Genomic DNA, 19,619 nt, shown 5'->3' on the forward strand with positions numbered 1-19,619 from the left:
GCTGTTGAAGCAGCAAGTGAGTGTGCGGGTTCTCCCTCCCGCTCTACATGTCTGCAGTCTGCTGCTTCGTCGCTGACGCACCTGTTGTCATAATAGTAAGTGTGCATAGTGCATACTGTATGCCCCACCATTATCAAAAGGATAAACACACAATGAAGCTATAGCAGCTTATTTCCATTTCCTCCATATGCACAGTATGCACCCAACAACAAATATACAGAATTTAAGAGGTTGCACTGTGTCAGATTGAGCAGTCTGTTCAGTCCCACATTGTGGGAATCTAAATAAAACCTCAGTTTGATGACAAAAAATATATTCTTCCCAATAAAATATCAGCGGGGGCGGAGGAGGACATACTGCACCTGCTGCCAGAGACAACAACTATCTTTTAGTATAATTATGGTTGCTGTCGGGACCTCTTATCTCCATATTTAAACTCTTTGTGTTTTTTAATAATTGAATGCCCTATACTTGATCATATACAGTGCTTGACACATTTCGAGCTTGCAGATCTGTTCCTTTGAATTTGAGCTGTCGTGATGCGATGCCCTACGAGCTTGTATAGATCTGTTATTTTCACTACTAATGTGAAGATGCAGAGGCAACAGGTTTTCTGCCCGGCAACAGTGAGACATTTAGCACAGTGGTTCTCAAGGTTTGGCCCGGGGACCCCCACAGGTCCTTGAAGGGGGTTGCAGGGGGTCCCCAGCAAAAGTATAGTTAATAGCATCACAATCGTCTTAACCCATTCTGGGCAGGAACCCCTTTTGGTGTTGTAAGCATTCTGTTATACAGTACCTTAGCTATTGAAAAATACCAGATCTACAAGCTCATAGCGTGGAGTGCCGCGCTACGAGCTTGTAGATCTGCTATTTTTTGAAAAATCGTGAAAATGTGGCGCAAATCTTTTAATACATATTCTTTCAGAGCAAACATTTTTAACTCCAATCTTTGCTTCTGGGGGGTTGCTGGAACATAATTATTTTCAGATGGGGGTCCGCGGCCAAATACAGATAATTCTGGGGGTTCTTGACATGAAAAAGAGCACCACTGACATAGAAACATGGGGTTTTCAGAGAACACAGACATGTGTAGAATCTGTTCTTGTGTCTAAATGCGTTAACCATGTTGTATCCATTATACGTCCCTTCTGGCCCAAAACCTTTTCAGATGGGGGTCTGTGGCCAAATTGGTCAAGAACAGACTGCACAATGCACTGAATCCATACTTCATAACACTGTACTATTGATTGGTAAAACAATAGCTATTCTTCTGACTAAGTAAATGCATCGTTGTACCGTATACTTTGCTATAGATTTGATCTATTATATGCACTCCATGATAAAGCAGCGTCCACACAGATATTGACGGTAGGAAGGTTGGTGGGTGTGTGTGTGTGTGTGTGTGTGTGTGTGTGTGTGTGTGTGTGTGTGTGTGTGTGTGTGTGTGTGTGTGTGTGTGTGTGTGTGAGTGTGTGTGTGTGTGTGTGTGTGTGTGTGTGTGTGAGTGATATGAATGAGGCAATTCAGTTTGTTGATCATTAATTTTTGGACATACATGGTTTCTGCCTGACAGTGAAACATTCTTTCAGTTTCAAGGGTTTTCTTGTTTGCTCTTGGAATGAGTTAGATTCTAGAATGAGCCCAGAGCAGCAGATGGGAGAACATTCACCACACGCGTACGGAGGCCTCTCAGATGGTTGGATCAGGTTACGATCACACAGAAATGTTATGCCAGAAGAACTATGACATCTTTTCTGGGCACTAATTGAGCTTTAAGGTTCAAGCTCGCCCAATCTGGTTCTCTGAAGATGTGGTTCTCAAAACATTTCCATGTCAAGGACCCCCAAATTGATATGTATTTGGCCCACGGACCCCCCCCCCCCCCCCCCCATCTGAAAAAAGTTTGTGCCAGGGAACTCCATAAGAGTAAAAACCTTTTTTTCAAGATTATTCCAAACCAACTGCGGAGCCGTTTGCAGTGTGACACACGCTGGATTCACATCCTGTTTGGGCGGCCATCTTTGATGCTAAATAAATAGCGTCAATGCTAGCGAGCTAAAATGAAGCCATCCTTCATTGCGCAACCGGATTGCGGTCTAGGATCACTAAAGAAAGGCCAAGCAAAAAAAAAAGAAAAAAAATCAAACGATCTGGTTTGATATCAAAAGTAAAGCTTATCAGACGGAACGTTACGCCAGAAGCAGTTGCCGGTTGGATTCCAACTGGCGGAACCTTCCGTCAGGAGCAGTTAATTTGTTACAAGAAAGTAAAATAAAAAAATGCAGATCTGCAAGCTCTGCCCGACATTGATGGTTATGTGAACAGTCGGTTGTGTGGGCAGCCTGTCAGTGTGTATTAAAGCAGAACATTGTGTCTGTCTTTCTTCCTTTGCAGATGGGGGACCCAGGGGGACTTCACCACCACACACGCACTGCCCTGCGTCAAAGTGAAGCTGTTCACCGAGAGCACAGGGGTTCTGGCCTTGGAGGACAAGGAGCTGGGCAGGGTGAGAGAGAGACACACACACACACACACACACACACACACACACACACACGCATAGCACTCATATCAAGTACTGATCAAACACCCAGGGGTGAACAGTAACCAGGGAAAAAAAGTTAGGATTTCGAATATTTAGCAGACGCCCTTAAGCGACGAGGCAATACATTGAGAGCTTATAGGGCCGATTCATACTCCTATTTTACCGCTGTTTCGGCGCTGTAGTGCTGAAATGATTTTGGCTCGTCAGAAATTTTCGGTAGCACCGAAGAGCGGCTTTAGGACGGTCAGGGGCCGATCACGTCCTTTTCAAATGATCGGAATTGGATCGGGAGCAAAATAAACGTGATCGGGACATCTCTAATGCACACAATAAAAGACTGTAATAAAAGACATTGTATCAGCACATGATACACAAGAGTAGCCACTGGTTACTTTCTTTAGTTTGAACTACTTACACTGTAATTGGATGTAGAGGCAAACAAACATTAAACTCACTCTGTCTTCATTGATATCCGTGGCACACCAAGGGACACACAAACCCTGGTCAAATGTGATCATTGCTTTGCTTTAGCCGTGACTTTTTATTGGTTTCAGTTGCTATCGAAACCGGCGAGCCCATATCCCTCTTTCCCTTATCTCTCCCTCGTTGGTCCTCTGTTGCTGCAACATATTCAATCTCTCCTGTGAGACACTGGAAAACAATAAACCACACACTAGGGCATTAACGAGTTGAGATTTTTCCCAGTCGACTTGACAGCCAGTAAAGTCAAAGTTGAGTCGATGCATCGTTTTCAGACGGGGGTGGGGGGGCTACACACATTTAATAGCAAACACTAAATGCACACCTGCACACACTGGCACATAGACCAGAAAGGAGAACGCAGCAGACTGAGACGAGGCATAATTGGCACAGCACACTGAGCACGGCGCAGCACACTGGCTCGCTCCAGCCATATGAACACAATACAAAATACCGTGTTGTGTACCTTCAGAACACAATAGAAGACATAGGTCATACGAGTAATTAACATTACTAGACCTGTACGTGGCCGTCGGCTACCGGCCTATGAGAATGATGCAACTTGGGAACCTAATAATACCCGTTGTCAAGTGGACTGGTTAAGTAGGCTAATCAATTGTCAGGTGTGCTGTTGCCATGGCAATCAATTGGCTGAGGCATGAGGCTGGAAATTGCACAGGTGAGGGGATTCCCACTGAGGGGATTCCCACTGGCAGAGCCTGAGCAGAGCCTTTTGTGGTGGTTCTGGAGAACCGTGGACCCGCCCGACTCGATACCGTGCACTGCACTCCATGCGGGGGTGTGGAACGCGTGTGTCGAATATGAAGTCGGTGGGGCAAACGGTTCTCGAGTTACGTGCATTACAACCATACACGCACGCAGAGACGTGGCGCATTTCTAGTAGGATTGCAGCCAGAAGCAGTTTGGCACATCATCAGAATACAATCTGCTATTAGCTTCCACGTTCACGACGTGAACATTACCTTCTCCTCCTCCAAGCACAACTCCAAGCATAACATCCTCAAGCGTCGTCTTTTCTGAGCCATGCAAAGAACCCGCACTGACCAGAGACGGAGAGATTCATGCGTCGGTGCGGAGGGAGGGATAAAGTCAGCGCAGTTCAACTTCAGCCGGTCAATTAGTGGGACACGCTGAGAGCGCACATCAAAGGAGAACACAGCTGCAGGTTGTTAATTAAGGCTGTGGCTGAACTCCGATGCAAATGGAAAGAATGACTTATGTCCGTGACAATAACCAATCCTACAGTTTGAATTCTGTACACACACGCACACAGAGCAAAAATAACGTGGTGAAAACAAATGATTTCTATTTTTTTCTTTACTTTTGACTTTCGACTTTTGACTTTCGACCTAATTTGAATCGACTTATGTTAATGAAGTCGATTTAATGAATGCCCTATCCTTATCTCTCCCTTGTTGGTCCACTGTTGCTGCAACAGATCTCTCCTGTGAGACACTGGAAAACAATAAACAGTAATCTCTATCTCTTACTGCACTCATCCACCACAGGGCGTACTTTACTTTTATAACAGAGCTTTGTCTGTGCAACCTTAGGTTCTATATTGTCTCTGTCGGGCGTAAAGTTGAAACCTCATAAAGGGATGTCCCGATCAAATTGTTTTGCTCCCGATCTGCCGATACCGTTTTTCCCGATCTGATACATATTTTATAGAACACTTATGCCATATTACTAATATCCAATATCACAAAATCACAGACAATGTCCAGTCTAATATCATGATATGGATATAATGTATATTTTTTGGCTCCCGTTCCGATTCTGATCATTTGAAAATGACGTCATCGGCCCCGATTTCCGATCACCCGTTCCGATCGGGACAACCCTGCTCATAAACCTACAGTGTGTCCACAACTGTTACTTTTCAGGATTCAAATTCACATCGGCAAAAGTAGCAGATTGACAATCTCAAAAGCTTGTAAAATGATTTCTGCAGAAACTGAAGAAGAGCTAACAATCTCCATTGTTAACTCAGGGGTATAGGCAACCTTTATTATCAGAAGAGCCATTTTACGCTATTGTAGTTATTACACTATTTACACTATTACCCTTATTACACTATTACACTTATTACACTATTGCACCTATTACACTCATTACAGTATTACTTATTGTGATAGCATAAGTGGTATACCGTTTTGAAAAAGTGGTAAACCACGCCATCTATTGACCTTATACTGAACCACCATATGTATATCTAAGTGGGGCCTGTCTGACAGTGCGGCATGCGAGCCTGAACAGACTGCCGAGCACATAACCACAGGCTGGCCCCTATACAGCCCACCCTCAGAAGATGGCCTTTTTGAGATGGCTGGCTGGAATGGCTGCATGACACTTAGTTTGTAAAAGTGGTATACCACTTTTACAAGTGGTATACCACATTACTACTAGCCTGGCTAATAAGCCAGACGCTTTTTTTTAGCTTGTCACTAAAATACTAACATTACACAGTACATTGGACCATTGTGAACAAACACGGGTACCTCTTGTTCTTCCATTACCTGAACATGAACGGCTTTGGACCAATTCAAGGTTTGGCCGACAGCGCGGACGTGATACATAGTCATCAGCCCAGACAGTGAAAGAGGGTCGTTCTGACATATTGTCAGGGTGACTCTGATGAGACGGGACAGCAGAAGGACAGGCTGTCTGACAGACGAGCACACTCCGTCTGACAACTAACAGTTACTATGTGTGGTTGCCAAGCACTATAACCAGCCACTCATTAGGCTGGAAACCAGACCATTCTGAACAAAAGAAAAGAAGAGCCCTCGCCTCAGTGATTGCGTCTGGCCACGTGAGGCTATAGCCGCGCATGTTGTGTGGTGTGTGTGTGTGTGTGCGCATGCATGTGCGTGTTGTCTGTGTCTGTGTGTTCGTGCGCGTGTGCGTCAGACTCACAACAGCCGTACTTAGCAGATATAGGTTTGAAATATCATACTCAAGACAATTAATAGTAATGAGTGGATATGCACCTGTCGATCTGAGACTTTGGACTATATCTGCATTAATACAATAATACATCATCAGCACGTCATTAACAAATACAAACGGCAGCGAAATGACACCTCCTTACTATGGGAATATACATTTACCTCCCCCTCGTGGTCTCCTCATAGATTTACAGGCACATTTGGAAAGAACCCAGTGATATATATCTTTTAATGGTGGTTAATCATCTTCTCCATCTCCACCTGTCTGTCTCTCTGTCTCCTCTAGGTGGTGCTAAACCCCACCACCAACGGTCCCAAGCAGACTGAGATCCACAGGATGGTCGTCCCCAAGCACAGCCAGGACAGCGATCTGAAGATCAAACTGGCCGTCCGCATGGACAAGCCCCCCAACATGAAGCACAGCGGGTAAGAACTGCAGTACAGAATGAAGAAAATGCCAGCACTCAATATATGTCCTTTTCACAGCAGCCAACGTACGCGTTTCGGCCTAGTCGGCCTTCCTGAGCGTTCAACGCTGAGGTAGGCCTGCTAGGCCGAAACGCGTACGTTGTCTGCCCGTCAGAGGTAAATAAAATGTGAAAAAGGACATATATTTTTTTCATTCTATTATGCATCATCGAGCCTTGCACCTATAAGGATTCTTTCTCTAACCTTCACGTTCAAGTTTATTTGAAAAACATCATTGCATAACAATATGAATTATGATGTTTCTTACATTTTGAGACACAAGAGGACCGCTCTATTAAAAATAAATAAAAAATAAAATACTTCTGGTAAAGCTTGTACGCCCTCGGGAGGAACGACATCTGGTGCCTTTTTGTGTGACTCACAGGTTGTACGTAGTGTGTAGCGACTTGTATTTGTAGACAGGCTCTGGATCATTGGACTGGTCCCTTCTCTCAGTAGTCCATTGAATTCCCTTAGAGTGGCCTCCTCTCTCCTCGCCTCCAGAGTGGGGAAGGAGTTAGTTGGTATCCCAATGATGTGACGGCACCTCCTCTGCAGACATTCCAGTTCCTGTATCAAGTGTTTTGGGAGGCCGGCCCAGACAGGTGAAGCATATATTGAGTGTGGCGGGTTGTACTCTTCTCTTCTCAAGAACTGAAGTACAACTTGTACAACCAGCTTGTACAACGCTATAAGTCTGCAGTGTTGACAGATCGTGCGAGAGAATAAGCAACCAGGTCAATGAAAATGAACCCAAAAGAAGCGACTAGGCCACTTCACACCTACATCAGCTATTTGAAAATAGACGATCTACAAGCTCACAACTTGTCGCGTTGTGACGCAACGTGAGCGTGTTGATCTGCAATTTTCAATGTTTATGAAACACAAATCTGGTCTCTGCCATGACATCTTTTCAGATAGGGTCCTTGACATACACATAATTATTTTAGAACCACTGGTTTAAACAACTTCAGGAAGCAAGCCCAAATGAACAACTATACACTTTAGAAACGAGCACAAGCGACCTTAAAAACAAAAACAAGCCCATCCATAGTTGCTTATAATTATGAGCAGACATGGTAACACTGTTTGTCTGATGTTGACTGGAACTTCACTGCCAAACTCTGAGTCATTTGAAGAATGACAGCTCCCTCTAGTGGTGAACTTCATGAATCACTGAAGCTTGGAATTCAGTGTTGGCATTAGGGATGGAGCTCGTTAATCTTTATTGGTAAGGTAAGGTAAGGTAATTTTATTTATAGAGCGCCTTTCAAAACAGTTGTTACAAGGTGCTGTACAATAAAATAAAATGAATAAAACAAGAACATCTCAATAAAAAATAAACCAACAATGAAATAAGAAACAGAGCAGCAAGACAGTACCTAGAAATAGATAAGATAAAACAATACATAGAAATCACTGGAGCAAGCCAAAATGTTTGCGGTACAAATGCGTTTTCAGTAGCTTCTTAAAGATCTCAACAGACACAGCGTTTCTCAAGCAGAGAGGTAAATCATTCCACAGCGTAGGTGCAACAAATTCGAAAGCTCGATCTCGTTTGGTTCGCAGCTAAGGCAGCTTAGTGGCGGGGATAATGAGAAAACCTTTGTCTGAAGACCTAAGTTGTCTCATATTCACCTTGGGGTGCACCAGTTCACTTAAATAAATTGGGCCCAGCCCATGAAGAGATTTATTAATACAATTTTAAATTGAATTCTGGAGTCGATAGGAAGCCAATGCAAGGCTGCCAGCACAGGAGTGATATGTGACCTCCTTTGTGTGTTAGTTAGCAGTCTAGCAGCCGCATTCTATTGATAACGAGCACCTTATCGATCAGGCTTATTGAGCCGGTTTCTATTATTTTGTGGAAAGACAGGAGACAATCAATTCTGAACAGAACCAGTATTTTTTACTGGTTAGGACCTTCAAATACAGTTTTTATAACAGACAAAAGACAATTGACCTTTTTTACCAATACAATAATATTACAAAAACTGTTAACTGCTTAATATATGTTCATCACTTTAAAAGCGTAATTTTGTATACCCGGGCAGCCCTGTTTGGCAGGTATACATCCATACTCTTTTAGACCGACATGTTTGTGCCAGTGTGAATGATTACATTAATTTCTTGATTGCCTTATGTCTTGATTGTTTAAGCATGACGTCATGGGCCACTATGCTCCATAACAGGCTTCATAAGCCCAAAGCTCATTGATAACGGGTACTCAATAAGCTTGTTATGGGGTTTTTTCGGGTATCTGTTATCGAGCTCCTGGTCTCACCTGCTAGTAGAGTGGTGTATAGCCTCCTTCCCAGGTGTTTGTCATCTACAGGAGAAAAGCCTGGTATATACTCTAACAGTGGTTCTCAAACGTATTCATGTCAAGGACTCCCAAAATGAATATGTATTTGGCTGCGGACCGTGGAATTATTTTGTGCCATAAGCAAATATTTGAGTAAGACGCACCCACACACACACACACAACTTTGCACAAAATAATATTCAAGATTCTTAAAGATATTTTTTTTTGCGGCTTACGCCTTTTATTGATTTTTGAAGGGACAGACAGTAGGCTGACAGGAAACGGGAGAGAGATGGGGGGATGACATGCAGTAAAGGCCGTGTCGGGTCCGGGAGTCGAACCCGCGGCACACTGCGACTGGATCACCAGTCCGGTGCCCAGACCGTTACGCTACGGCCTGGGCCATATTCAAGATTCTTTAAAAAAAAATCATGATGCATTATGAGCTTGTACAGTTGGTATATATATAAAAGAGAAAACACCAGCACTCACGGAACTCTTGTTTTAAGGCACTTATTTTTATTCTCATAAGTGTTGGCATGGTACTGTAGCAGCAGCAACGAAGGCGTTTTGACCCTCAAGTCTTCATCAGCGTTGAATGCTACAAACACAGGAAGTGACACCTATGTATAGTCTCCCTAGGTGAGACAACTTGGTCTGTACCATAGCCAACATGTACCAAAAGTGCAACCTTAAACAAATTTAGACGCATAATAAAGTCCTTGAATAAATTGACATGCAGAATATCAGGGTTATTTGTTCCATGTAAAGGTTTACAAAGTTAAGCCAGCATATAAAACATATCTATATACACTGAGGCACATCTGACTGAGTCCTTGAAAAGGAGGGGGATTTGGGGGACTCAGTGAGAGAAAATGTAATTAGACATTCTTTATGAGGTCAACTCAAGTGTTCTGTACATTGTGTTTAATAGCACTGCCTTTAATACCGTAGTTGCTCAAAATGTGTGCGTGTGCGTGCGTGCGTGCAGAAAGAGCTAGGGAGCATCGAGGAAGTGTGTGTGTGTGTGTGCTGTGTGGAAGGAGAAGTGGCCCTGGTCATTTGCGAAAGTTAACCACTTAAACCCCGGCATCCATACTGTGCGGAAAGCTTTCACTGAATATAGCCCCCCCCCCCCTAAAAACGGGGTAAAGAGCGCACCTTTATTTCCCACAATAAATGTGCTGCTGATCGGCCAGACAGTTTGCGAGATTAGGGAAGACAGACAGGCAGACAGACAGGCAGACAGACAGACAGACAGACAGACAGACAGACAGACCCAGGAGTTCAGCCATCTCAGAGCAACACCAGACCACAGCACTCTTCACTGATGTCAGTGAGTCTTGTCACCTATCATCACTGTCACGTCTCTCAGCCTGTCTACACACTGACCAGGAGGTGTGTATTAGTTCACTAGCTCATGGCCCCACAGGCATAGTAGTCTACTTGACAGCCCTTAGAGCCCCATTGTGAACCCGGACATGTTGAGTAGTTGAGTACACCAAGGTTTTATGTTAGAAATGTTGAGTATGGGTCCCCAGCATGTAGAAACTGCCGGATGCTAACTTGCATAATGTTGAGCAATTTTCATAATTGGCATAATATGGCACAAACTGCCACTGTCATTTGTTTGCCACTGGCTATGCCCAAGGAGAGTTTTTTTTGTGCAAAACTAATGCTTGGAATGGATTCAGCATCATGAAATCCCCCTAGTTTGACACGTCACATGCTACTGAAAGCATGATGAAATTGTATTCCCCCCCCCCCCCCCCATTATACTGTAGGTTGTTAATGCTATGGTCACATATTATGCCAGTTATGAAAATTGCTCAACATTTGCAAGTTAGCATCCGGCAGTTTCTACATGCTGGGGAACCATATTCAACCTTTCTAACTTTGGTGTACTCAACATGCCTGGGTTCACATTCTGGCTATAGTGGACTATAGTGGGTTTTGGGGGCTCAGTTAACTTCCTCTTCCTCATTCACGCCATCTATCCATCCGTCTCCTAGCATCCTCTTCCTCGCCTTTGTTCCCTCTGTTCAAGTCAGCAGCTGTTCAAGTTCAAGGTGCCCTGCTCTATTCTCCGCTCTGCCTTTGACTCTCTCTCTCTCTCTCTCAAAAATCAAAAATTATGTACATTTTAAAGTCAGAATCTTCAATTAATCAATTTCTATGTATCAAGATCACTCGATGCAGAGTGCAGGAATACACACAATGATTAGTCTTTAGGGTGGTTGTGTTCGCCCAGCAGATATGTTTTTTTGTCATTAGTCATGTTTTAAAAAATTCTGTGGGTGATTGTAATATGTGTGGGGAGTATGTGTCTCTAACGTCTTGGTACAATGGACAAATGATTAGGAAGTGTAGCTCGGTTTCCACTTCATTTTGTGTGCAGTGGATGCATAGTCCGTCTTCTCTCGGGATACAGGTCTGCCTATGACGGCCTTTCTCGAGCGCAAGACTGTGCTCACTGAGTCGGTACCTAGTTAAGATTTGTCTTTGTTTTGGGTCGGTCACGGTGCTCAGGTATTCTGCCACGGTGCATTCTCTGTTAAGGGCCAGATAGCATTCTAGTTTACTCTGCTGTTGTGTTGCTTCTTTCCCATGTGTCAGATAGTTTTATAATTTGGTTTAGTCCAATGGGTTTTCTATCTCGTGGCTCTGTTTGTGTTTGTGCACAGAGTTCCAGGGTCAGCTGGCTGAGGGGCCCAGAAGGCATGTCTCTGGAGTTTTGCTGTTATGGAGTGCATCTGGGTCACTTTCTTTTAGGTGGTTGTATAATTTAAGTGCTCTCTTTTTTATTTTGATTATGAGTGGGTATCGTCCTAATTCTGCCCTGCATGCATTATTTAGTGTTTTTCGCTGGGTCCGGAGAATGGATTTGCAGAATTCTGTGTGTAGGGCCTCGGTTTTTGGTGTTTATCCCATTTTTCAAGGTCATGGTTTGCTAATGGTCCCCAGATCTCGCAACCATAGAGATATCTATTTTGACGTTTCTTTTGATGGCATATGGCCCCTTGATGGCCCCTTCTTGCTCTCTCCCTCCTCTTCTGGAAGGGGGGACCCATGTGTGTGAGGTGAATGGACTCCATTCTGTCTCTTGTCTGGTCTCTTCCTCCTCCCTTGCCAGTACTTAGTAGAAGCATCTTAACCACATGAACCCTATAGGTCCCTATTCTGGCTCATAATAGGTGAACATCTGGTGAACATTCAGCGGAGGAGAGCAGAGACGAATATCAGTGATTGCTTTTTTTGAACGCTGCCACTTTGGACTGTAGCCCATTGCCCCAGATATATATATATATATATATATTTATTTTTTAATTTGAGCATCCATTTTGGATATGATATGAGGTTTCGACTCGATATACAGTACAATAATAGCAACAAAGGTTTTCAGGAAATTGTTAGGATTTGGAAGGCATTTGTAAATCAAAATTTTGAGTTACACAAGATTCCTTCCCGATGACAGTGTTGACAGATTTGATTGAAAAAGCAATCAAATCAAATCAAACTTTATTTCTATAGCACATTTACCGAGGCTGACCAACGTGCTGAACAATGTCAAAAGATCAAAGCAATATAAAGCAACGATACTAAAAGGCAGGGAACATGAACCAGACAATACAATATTATGTATATTATTCATAATGTTGTATCTTAGTATTGATAAAATTGATTATTTACATTTAAAAAAGGATACGATACGATAGGCTGTTTACATATCGATATACTTCGATTTCTTATATTAAAATCGATATTTCGATACAGTTACTATATCGTTACACCCCTAATAGATAGATAATTATCCGACGGGGGAACTTCAGTCGCCCATGGCGGCACACCAGTGAAAGGTTACAGAGTTACCTGTAAATGGTATGAGGAAAATAAAAAGTACTGTTGTTTACAGCAATAAAATGCAAAAAATAAGCATCAGCAATACAGAACAATGGTATAGGTAAAAAACAAAGTGTCCATTACAGTAGTGCTTCATAAGTGCCTCACCGTATCTCATCATAGAACAAATAATAATTAGCGCAATCAGTGCAAATTGGAGACGGAGAGTGTGCTCCCATGGATGCAGTGGTTACAAACGTCCACTAGGAGCCAGTGTTAGTTCATTGTTGAGTGTGTGTCTTCTCACTCACTGCTATACAGCAGTAAGAGGCCTTTGAATTCATATCAGGACTAGTACTCCGTCTGACTGATAGTGTAACTAACTGGCATTCACCTTCCTCTCTGAATGGATGTGGCACATAGAAGCATGTTTACAGTCTTGTACAACAGCTAGTGTATCGTCCGATTTGTCCTTGTTAACCCATTTAGGCCTGACGTCGAAATTTTAAAAATGTATTTTTTTTCTGAAAAACCTCATGTTTCTATATCAGTGGTTCTCAATATTTCATGCCAAGGACCCCAAAAATTATTTGGAATATGCCGCCGACCCTCATCTGAAAATATGTTGTTCCAGGGACCCCCCCAGAAGCAAAGATTTTAGTTAAAAACTCGCTCTGAAAGAATATATATTCAATGATTTCAGGCACATTTTCATGATTTCTTTAAAATAGCAGACCTACAAGCTCGTAGCGCGCCACTCGGTGCCGCGCTATGAGCTTGTAAATCTGCTATTTTTCAATAGCTAAAGCATAACATAATGCTAACACCAAAAGGGGTTCCCGCCCAATATGGGTTAATTGCCTAACAGGAAAGGACAAGAACGCGTCACAAATGTCAACAAATATGATGTTAATGTCGTTGCCGTCGGGCAGAATCCTCTTATCTCCATATTTTAACTTGTGTTTTTTTTTCATAAATGTATGATCAACCAGTAGTGCATTTCCCTACTCGAGTCCCTACCGCAGTGCTCCAAGGAGGCCAGAAACCTTGGAGGAACTTTTGACTCTGACGTAAACTTCAGTAAACACTTCTCCAACATCACTGAATCCGCCAAATTCCAACTAAGGAGTATCTATAAAATCTGATCATTTTCTCTCTTTTTCCGATGCCCTGCATGCAGACCGCTGTCCACGCCTTCGTCACCAACCACCTGGGTTACTGCAATTCCCTATTTTCGAGCCTTCCTCAAACCGCAATAAAACACCTCCAACTGGTCCAAAATACTGCAGCTATAAAGGGTTCTTACGAGGACCAAACAATATGACCTTATTACCCCGGTTCTGGACTACCTGTGGCATTTAGATCAGATTTTAAAACATTATTATTTGTCTTTAAAGCACGGAATGGCCTTGCGCCTGCTTATATTTCCGACCTCGTCACCCTCAAGGTGACCACCACGGCTAGACTCAGAACAGAAGGTGATAGAGCATTAGAGCTTTTGTTATAAGGGCCCCTCACCTGTGGAATCAACTTCCATTGGAAGGTAGACAGGCTATACCTCACTAGGCACTTTTAAAACTCTAGACTCATTTTTATAGGATGGCTTGGCTAATGTTTGTGCTCATTTGATTGATCATTTTTGTTTTAAATTGAAATTGGTTGTGCTCTGTCTGTTCGTTTTCCATGCTTTTGTGATTTGTTGAAATTTGTGTTGTGAAGCACTTTGTAAACTTGCTTTTGAAAGGTGCTATATAAATAAAGTGTATTATTATTATTATTATTATTATTATTATTATTATTATTATTATTATTATTATTATTATTAATACTTTAATTTAAAAAAAATCATCCCACGATTTTTTAACCCATTTTTCAACCCTGTGTCAATTATCTAATGTGATCCTGGGTTCTACACACCCTCCGCCAACCTGGGGAGAGCAACGGACTTGAACTCATGCTTCCTTCATGCCTGAATGTCCAAGTTGCTCCTTTACACCTGACAGGGGGGAGTTTCCCTGGTTAGACGTATCGCGTGGAAGGAACATGTTATTCCAACCAGTTCCTTTCCCCTCCATCAGGCGCCCCGGCTGGCCAGGGGGAGGCAGTGAGGGTACCTACCCTAGGGGACACGGGGAGAACATGCAAACTACACACAGAATTATTATTAATACTTGGGCACCCGACTGGTAATCCAGTCGCAGTGTGCCGCGGGTTCGACTCCCGAGCCCGACACGGCCTTTACTGCATGTCTTCCCCCATCTCTCTCCCGTTTCCTGTCAGCCTACTGTCTGTCCCTTCAAAAAAACAATAAAAGGCGTAAGCCGCAAAAAAATTGAGCTGGTTTCAACTTCAGATTCAAAGATACAACTATGCTGTGTTGCGTTAAGTATTTTTGTATCTTTTGTATCTGCCATGTGAACGCACCATTATACTTCGTGATTGTACACACACGGAGACAACGCGTATCGCCGCGACCCATGGCCACTAACCCAAATCCTCTCTTCTGGGGGGATCCCTGCATGGCACAAAACATTTTCAGATGAAGGGTCTGGGGCTAAATACATATCATTCTGGGGGGGGGGCTTTTGGTACGAAATAGTTGCTGATTTAATGTTTTCTTTTGGCGAACCCACGAGGGATCGCGACCCACGGGTTGAGAACCCCTGATTTAGAAGACCGTTGAAGCATCGGCGTCAGGTCAACTCCCAAAATAACTGTTTCTCAATAAGGCGTCCAAATGGACCCTTTACGGGGTCTGTCACTCTGAGAGTTAAATACACACTGAAGATTGTTACTGTCTAAATTGGGGTCCCAGAGATTGTTTTCAGTTAAGTTTTAAGTGGTTGAATGTCAGAAAAGACACATTAACATGAATCCAACATACACTGATGACAGTGCTGTCCAACAAGGGCTATGAAGCTATCAGTGTAATCTATGAAAAACTTAAATCTGCAACACATTTTCTTTTTTACAATGGGTGGGGGTGGGGGGTCCCTTGTCCCTGCTTCATCTCTCTCTCAGCTAAGGGGGTCCTCCTCCTTGGGCTGTGTAAGACCCCTGTCCTAGAGAGAGTGGCCCAGATTTCCTGAGCGCCCGGCCATGTTCACATTCACATTCATAGCGTTTGGCTCCAGTCTTTTCTTCCAGGGCATTCAGCAGGGGCTTAAAGGGTCTCAGCATTGATTGATTTTCCTCACTTGCACTTGTCCACATCCCACGCTTGTCTCTTCTGGACACACCAAGAGGTGTGCCATAATATTGATTGAGAGGCCACTTAAGACCCAATGGTTCTCAAAGGGATGACACTGGGGGACTCTGTAGTGTTTATACGCATAGTTGCATTATATAGATATTCAGCTGTTAGACGGATGTTATAGGTTCTTAGCTTATATGATTCTTGATGACTATGTATTTTATGTATTACCATGTGGTGTTCTTGCTTTCTGTAAATCGCCCTGGATTAAGAGTGTCTGCTAAATGCCTAAATTGTACATTTTGAACCACTTTATCTGCATGCTTTATACGTTGGCTATTAAAAAGGTGCAGAAACTGTATACATGCTCACAGTGCGGCACAAAGTGCTGCCTGTTCAAATGTTCAACATGTACAGCTTGTACATCTGCTGTTTTCTTTCTTTTTTTTTACATTTTTGAAAGTGTCTTCTTCCTTTCTTTTTCTACGACGTGGCTCCTAAGAGTTTATTTTATATTGAGCTTAGATGTGGTAATGAACCTCAAATTGACGACAATATTAAAAAAAGAATAATGCTTGTGTTTTTCAGGTATCTTTATGCATTGGGACAGCGAGTGTGGAAACGTTGGAAGAGAAGATATTTCGTTCTTGTTCAGGTAACAAATTCCCCAAACCCACCAACTTTACTGTCAGAATATAGAGCTACAGTATTAAACACTTTTATATATATATATATATTACCCATGAAATCACTTACTGCTCCTTTTGAAGGAAACACATTATACAATATATTAAGCATAATGTTTTTGTTGAGGTCGAAACCTCATTATGTACAAAACTGTTACTTTTCAGGATTCATATTCAAAAGCGGCAAAAGTAGCATATCTACAAGCTCAAAACATGTTGCTTCCCACAGCGTATTGAGCTTTTGGATCTGCTACTTTTGGTGCTTTTTTTTTGTGAGGCGACGTTGTAGTATGATCAGGACCTTAATTTACCCAAAAAACACAACAAGTAAAAATACGGGGATAGAAGGTTCTTGCCCAACAGCAACGATAAGAGGAATGATGTGGCAGAAATTGCCCTCTTATGCCCATTGTTTCCCCTGTCGTTGTGAGAGGTCGAGCTCCCTTGAGTCCTTGTTGGTGAGTGACCCCCCAGCCCGCTCTCCTTCTCAGGTCAGCCAGTACACCTTCGCCATGTGCAGCTACCGAGAGAAGAAGTCTGAGCCCCAGGAACTGATGCAGCTGGAGGGGTACACAGTGGACTACTGTGACCCACAGCCCGGTATGTAACGTAGCCCCTGGTCCATTCTGACTCTCCTTCACATGCAACAACAGCACAACATTTACCTCACATTTCACAGTTCAATATGTAAGAGGAAAAACAGAGGGGAAGCGCAATGTTTTCTTAACCATTTAAGCCCTACACCTACAGTATATAAAATTGTCCCTATACAATTTTTTTTTTTTTTTTTTTCAAATTGCTCAGCCCTACCAATAAACTTGTTTCTAGTCTCGTAGTGGTCTGATTGATTGATAGTTTGGGGGAGTTTCTACTGGTATTCAACATTTCAGTTCAGTCAGATACTCTGGTCAAGTTGAAACCCATTGATTGCAATTCGGCATCGTGGTGTTATTCTTATCTGCATTGCACTGAGATGCGTCGTCAGCTTGTAGATTGGCTGTTTTTGATGAAGACGTGGTTGTTGCGTACGGTGGAAACAAACATACCAGGGTTTAACCAATATGCGAGCTTGTAGGTCTGCTATTTTTGAAAAATCTTTTTTCAGAACGAACGTTTTTAACTCATATCTTTGCTTCTGGGAGGTCCCTGGAACAACATATTTTCAGATGGAGGTCGGCGGCCAAATACAGATAATTCCTGGGGGTCCTTGACATGAAATTATTGAGCGCCACTGACACAGAAACATAGGTTTTTCAGAAAACTGTCATGATTTAGAAGACATTTTGTAGAATTGAGCTCGGGTCTAAATGGGTTAAGCGGTATACATACCGGATATGCAGCCCAGCAAAAGTAAAATGATGTATGGTCGGATAATTTCGCGATCATTAAAATCTCTGCAATATATATATATATTTTTTACCACGATAAATGTTAATGACGATTATGATCCCATGCCTGGCAGGTCTGCAGGGAGGACGGGTGTTCTTCAACGCCGTGAAGGAGGGCGACCTGGTGATGTTTGCCAGCGACGACGAGCAGGACCGCGTGCTGTGGGTCCAGGCCATGTACCGCGCCACCGGACAGTCCTACAAGCCCGTGCCCCCTTCCCAGAACAAGACCAACAACTGCCGTGGCGGCGGACACAATCCCATGTCCCCGATCAGTAAGTCCACCTCCATCTTTGCTCCACCTCCATCGTCTTTGTTTTTTGTTTTTTATATAATTTTCATCCCACGATTTTGCAACCCAGTTTTTTCACCCAGTGCCAATTATCTAATGTAATCATGGGCGCTACACTTCCTCTGCCAACCTGGGGGGGCAGCGGACTGACCTCATGTTTCCTTCTATGCATGAGGAGTCCAAGCTGCTTCTTTTCACCTGACGGGGGGGGAATTTCCCTGGCCGGACGTAGCGCATGGAAGAAACACGTTATTCCGACCAGTTCCTTTCCCCTCCATCAGGCGCCCCGGCTGGCTAGTCGGAGGTAGTTTTAGAGACCAGGATTATATTCGTTTTTTAACACTTTTTCACGATTAAAAAAAAATAGCAGATCTACAAGCTCGTAGCGCGCCACTCGGTGGCGCGCTATGAGCTTGTAGGTCTGCTATGTAACTTTCCTCTTCTACCCCGGATTTGAACTCTGTTTCCTGCACAAGTGCTGACATTTTTGCCAGCTAATAGAGCCTAGCATGCTTGCTCAGGGGATAAATTGAATGTTGACCATCGGGTCAAAATTCATGTCGGGAGAGACATGACCGTTGACGATATCTAAACTTTCACTTTTCAGGATTTAAATTAATCTACAAGCTCAAAACGCTTTTCAGATCTGGTATCTAGTTTTGCTACTTTTGTGCGAGACCAAATATCTGTTGCTGTCGTCGGGCTGAAACCACTTATCTCCATAACGTGTTTTTCGTCAATTAACGTGCACGTACAGTTGTGATTTTGTGGGAAACAAAAATAGTCCTTTAAACCATACTAATTAATTTTATTATTTGATCGTGTGGTTTTCATAGTTTGTATTATTTGCGTGGCAACGTTGACATGATGACATGAGTTAAAAACTTCTTTAATCTCCATTTAACCCATTTTGGGCGGGAACCCCTTTCGGTGTTAGCATTATGTTATGCTTTAGCTATTGAAAAATAGCAGATCTACAAGCTCATAGCGCGCCACCGAGTGGCGCGCTACGAGCTTGTAGGTCTGCTATTTTTGAAAAATCGACATTTTTAGAATCTGATCTCAGCTCAAAATGGGTTAAAAACGGCAGCTCTTCCAGTCTCTCACTGCTCACGCACTGACACACTCTCTCTCTTTCCCCATAATCTGCGCCGCTCTCAACTGTCTCTGTCTCGCGCTCTCTCTCTCTCTCTCTCTCTCTCTCTCTCTCTCTCTCTCTCTCTCTCTCTCTCTCTCTCTCTCTCTCACGACCGTACGTTCACGATCAATACGTCGACTGGCGATCGATCGGAAGTGCAGCGGCGGCCCATGCTGAACGCGTGAAGACTTGGATGCATATAGCGCCCATTGCTCCCGATGAGCAGGTTGGTGCCTTGCATGGTTTCCACTGCCATCGGTGTGTGAATGTGTGAATGTAATTAATGCACAATCTACACAGTATGTAAAGC

The 19,619-nt window shown here is 43.2% G+C and overlaps 1 protein-coding gene across 1 annotated transcript in view; it reads left to right on the forward strand.

Moving 5' to 3' along the window:
* cadps2 (Ca++-dependent secretion activator 2) overlaps positions 1 to 19,619 on the forward strand; it is a gene marked incomplete at its 3' end in the record, with an annotated part of 161,750 nt that overhangs the window by 39,655 nt on the left and 102,476 nt on the right. Inside the window, exons 5-9 of the mRNA XM_083763979.1 lie at positions 2,397 to 2,508; positions 6,286 to 6,425; positions 16,394 to 16,460; positions 16,983 to 17,091; positions 17,954 to 18,154. Of these exons, the coding sequence (XP_083620105.1) occupies positions 2,397 to 2,508; positions 6,286 to 6,425; positions 16,394 to 16,460; positions 16,983 to 17,091; positions 17,954 to 18,154 (629 nt within the window). The remainder of the gene's footprint in view (positions 1 to 2,396; positions 2,509 to 6,285; positions 6,426 to 16,393; positions 16,461 to 16,982; positions 17,092 to 17,953; positions 18,155 to 19,619) is intronic.

Source organism: Protomyctophum parallelum, assembly GCF_964188405.1.
Source record: "Protomyctophum parallelum genome assembly, chromosome: 4".
NCBI classification, from domain to species: Eukaryota; Metazoa; Chordata; class Actinopteri; order Myctophiformes; family Myctophidae; genus Protomyctophum; species Protomyctophum parallelum.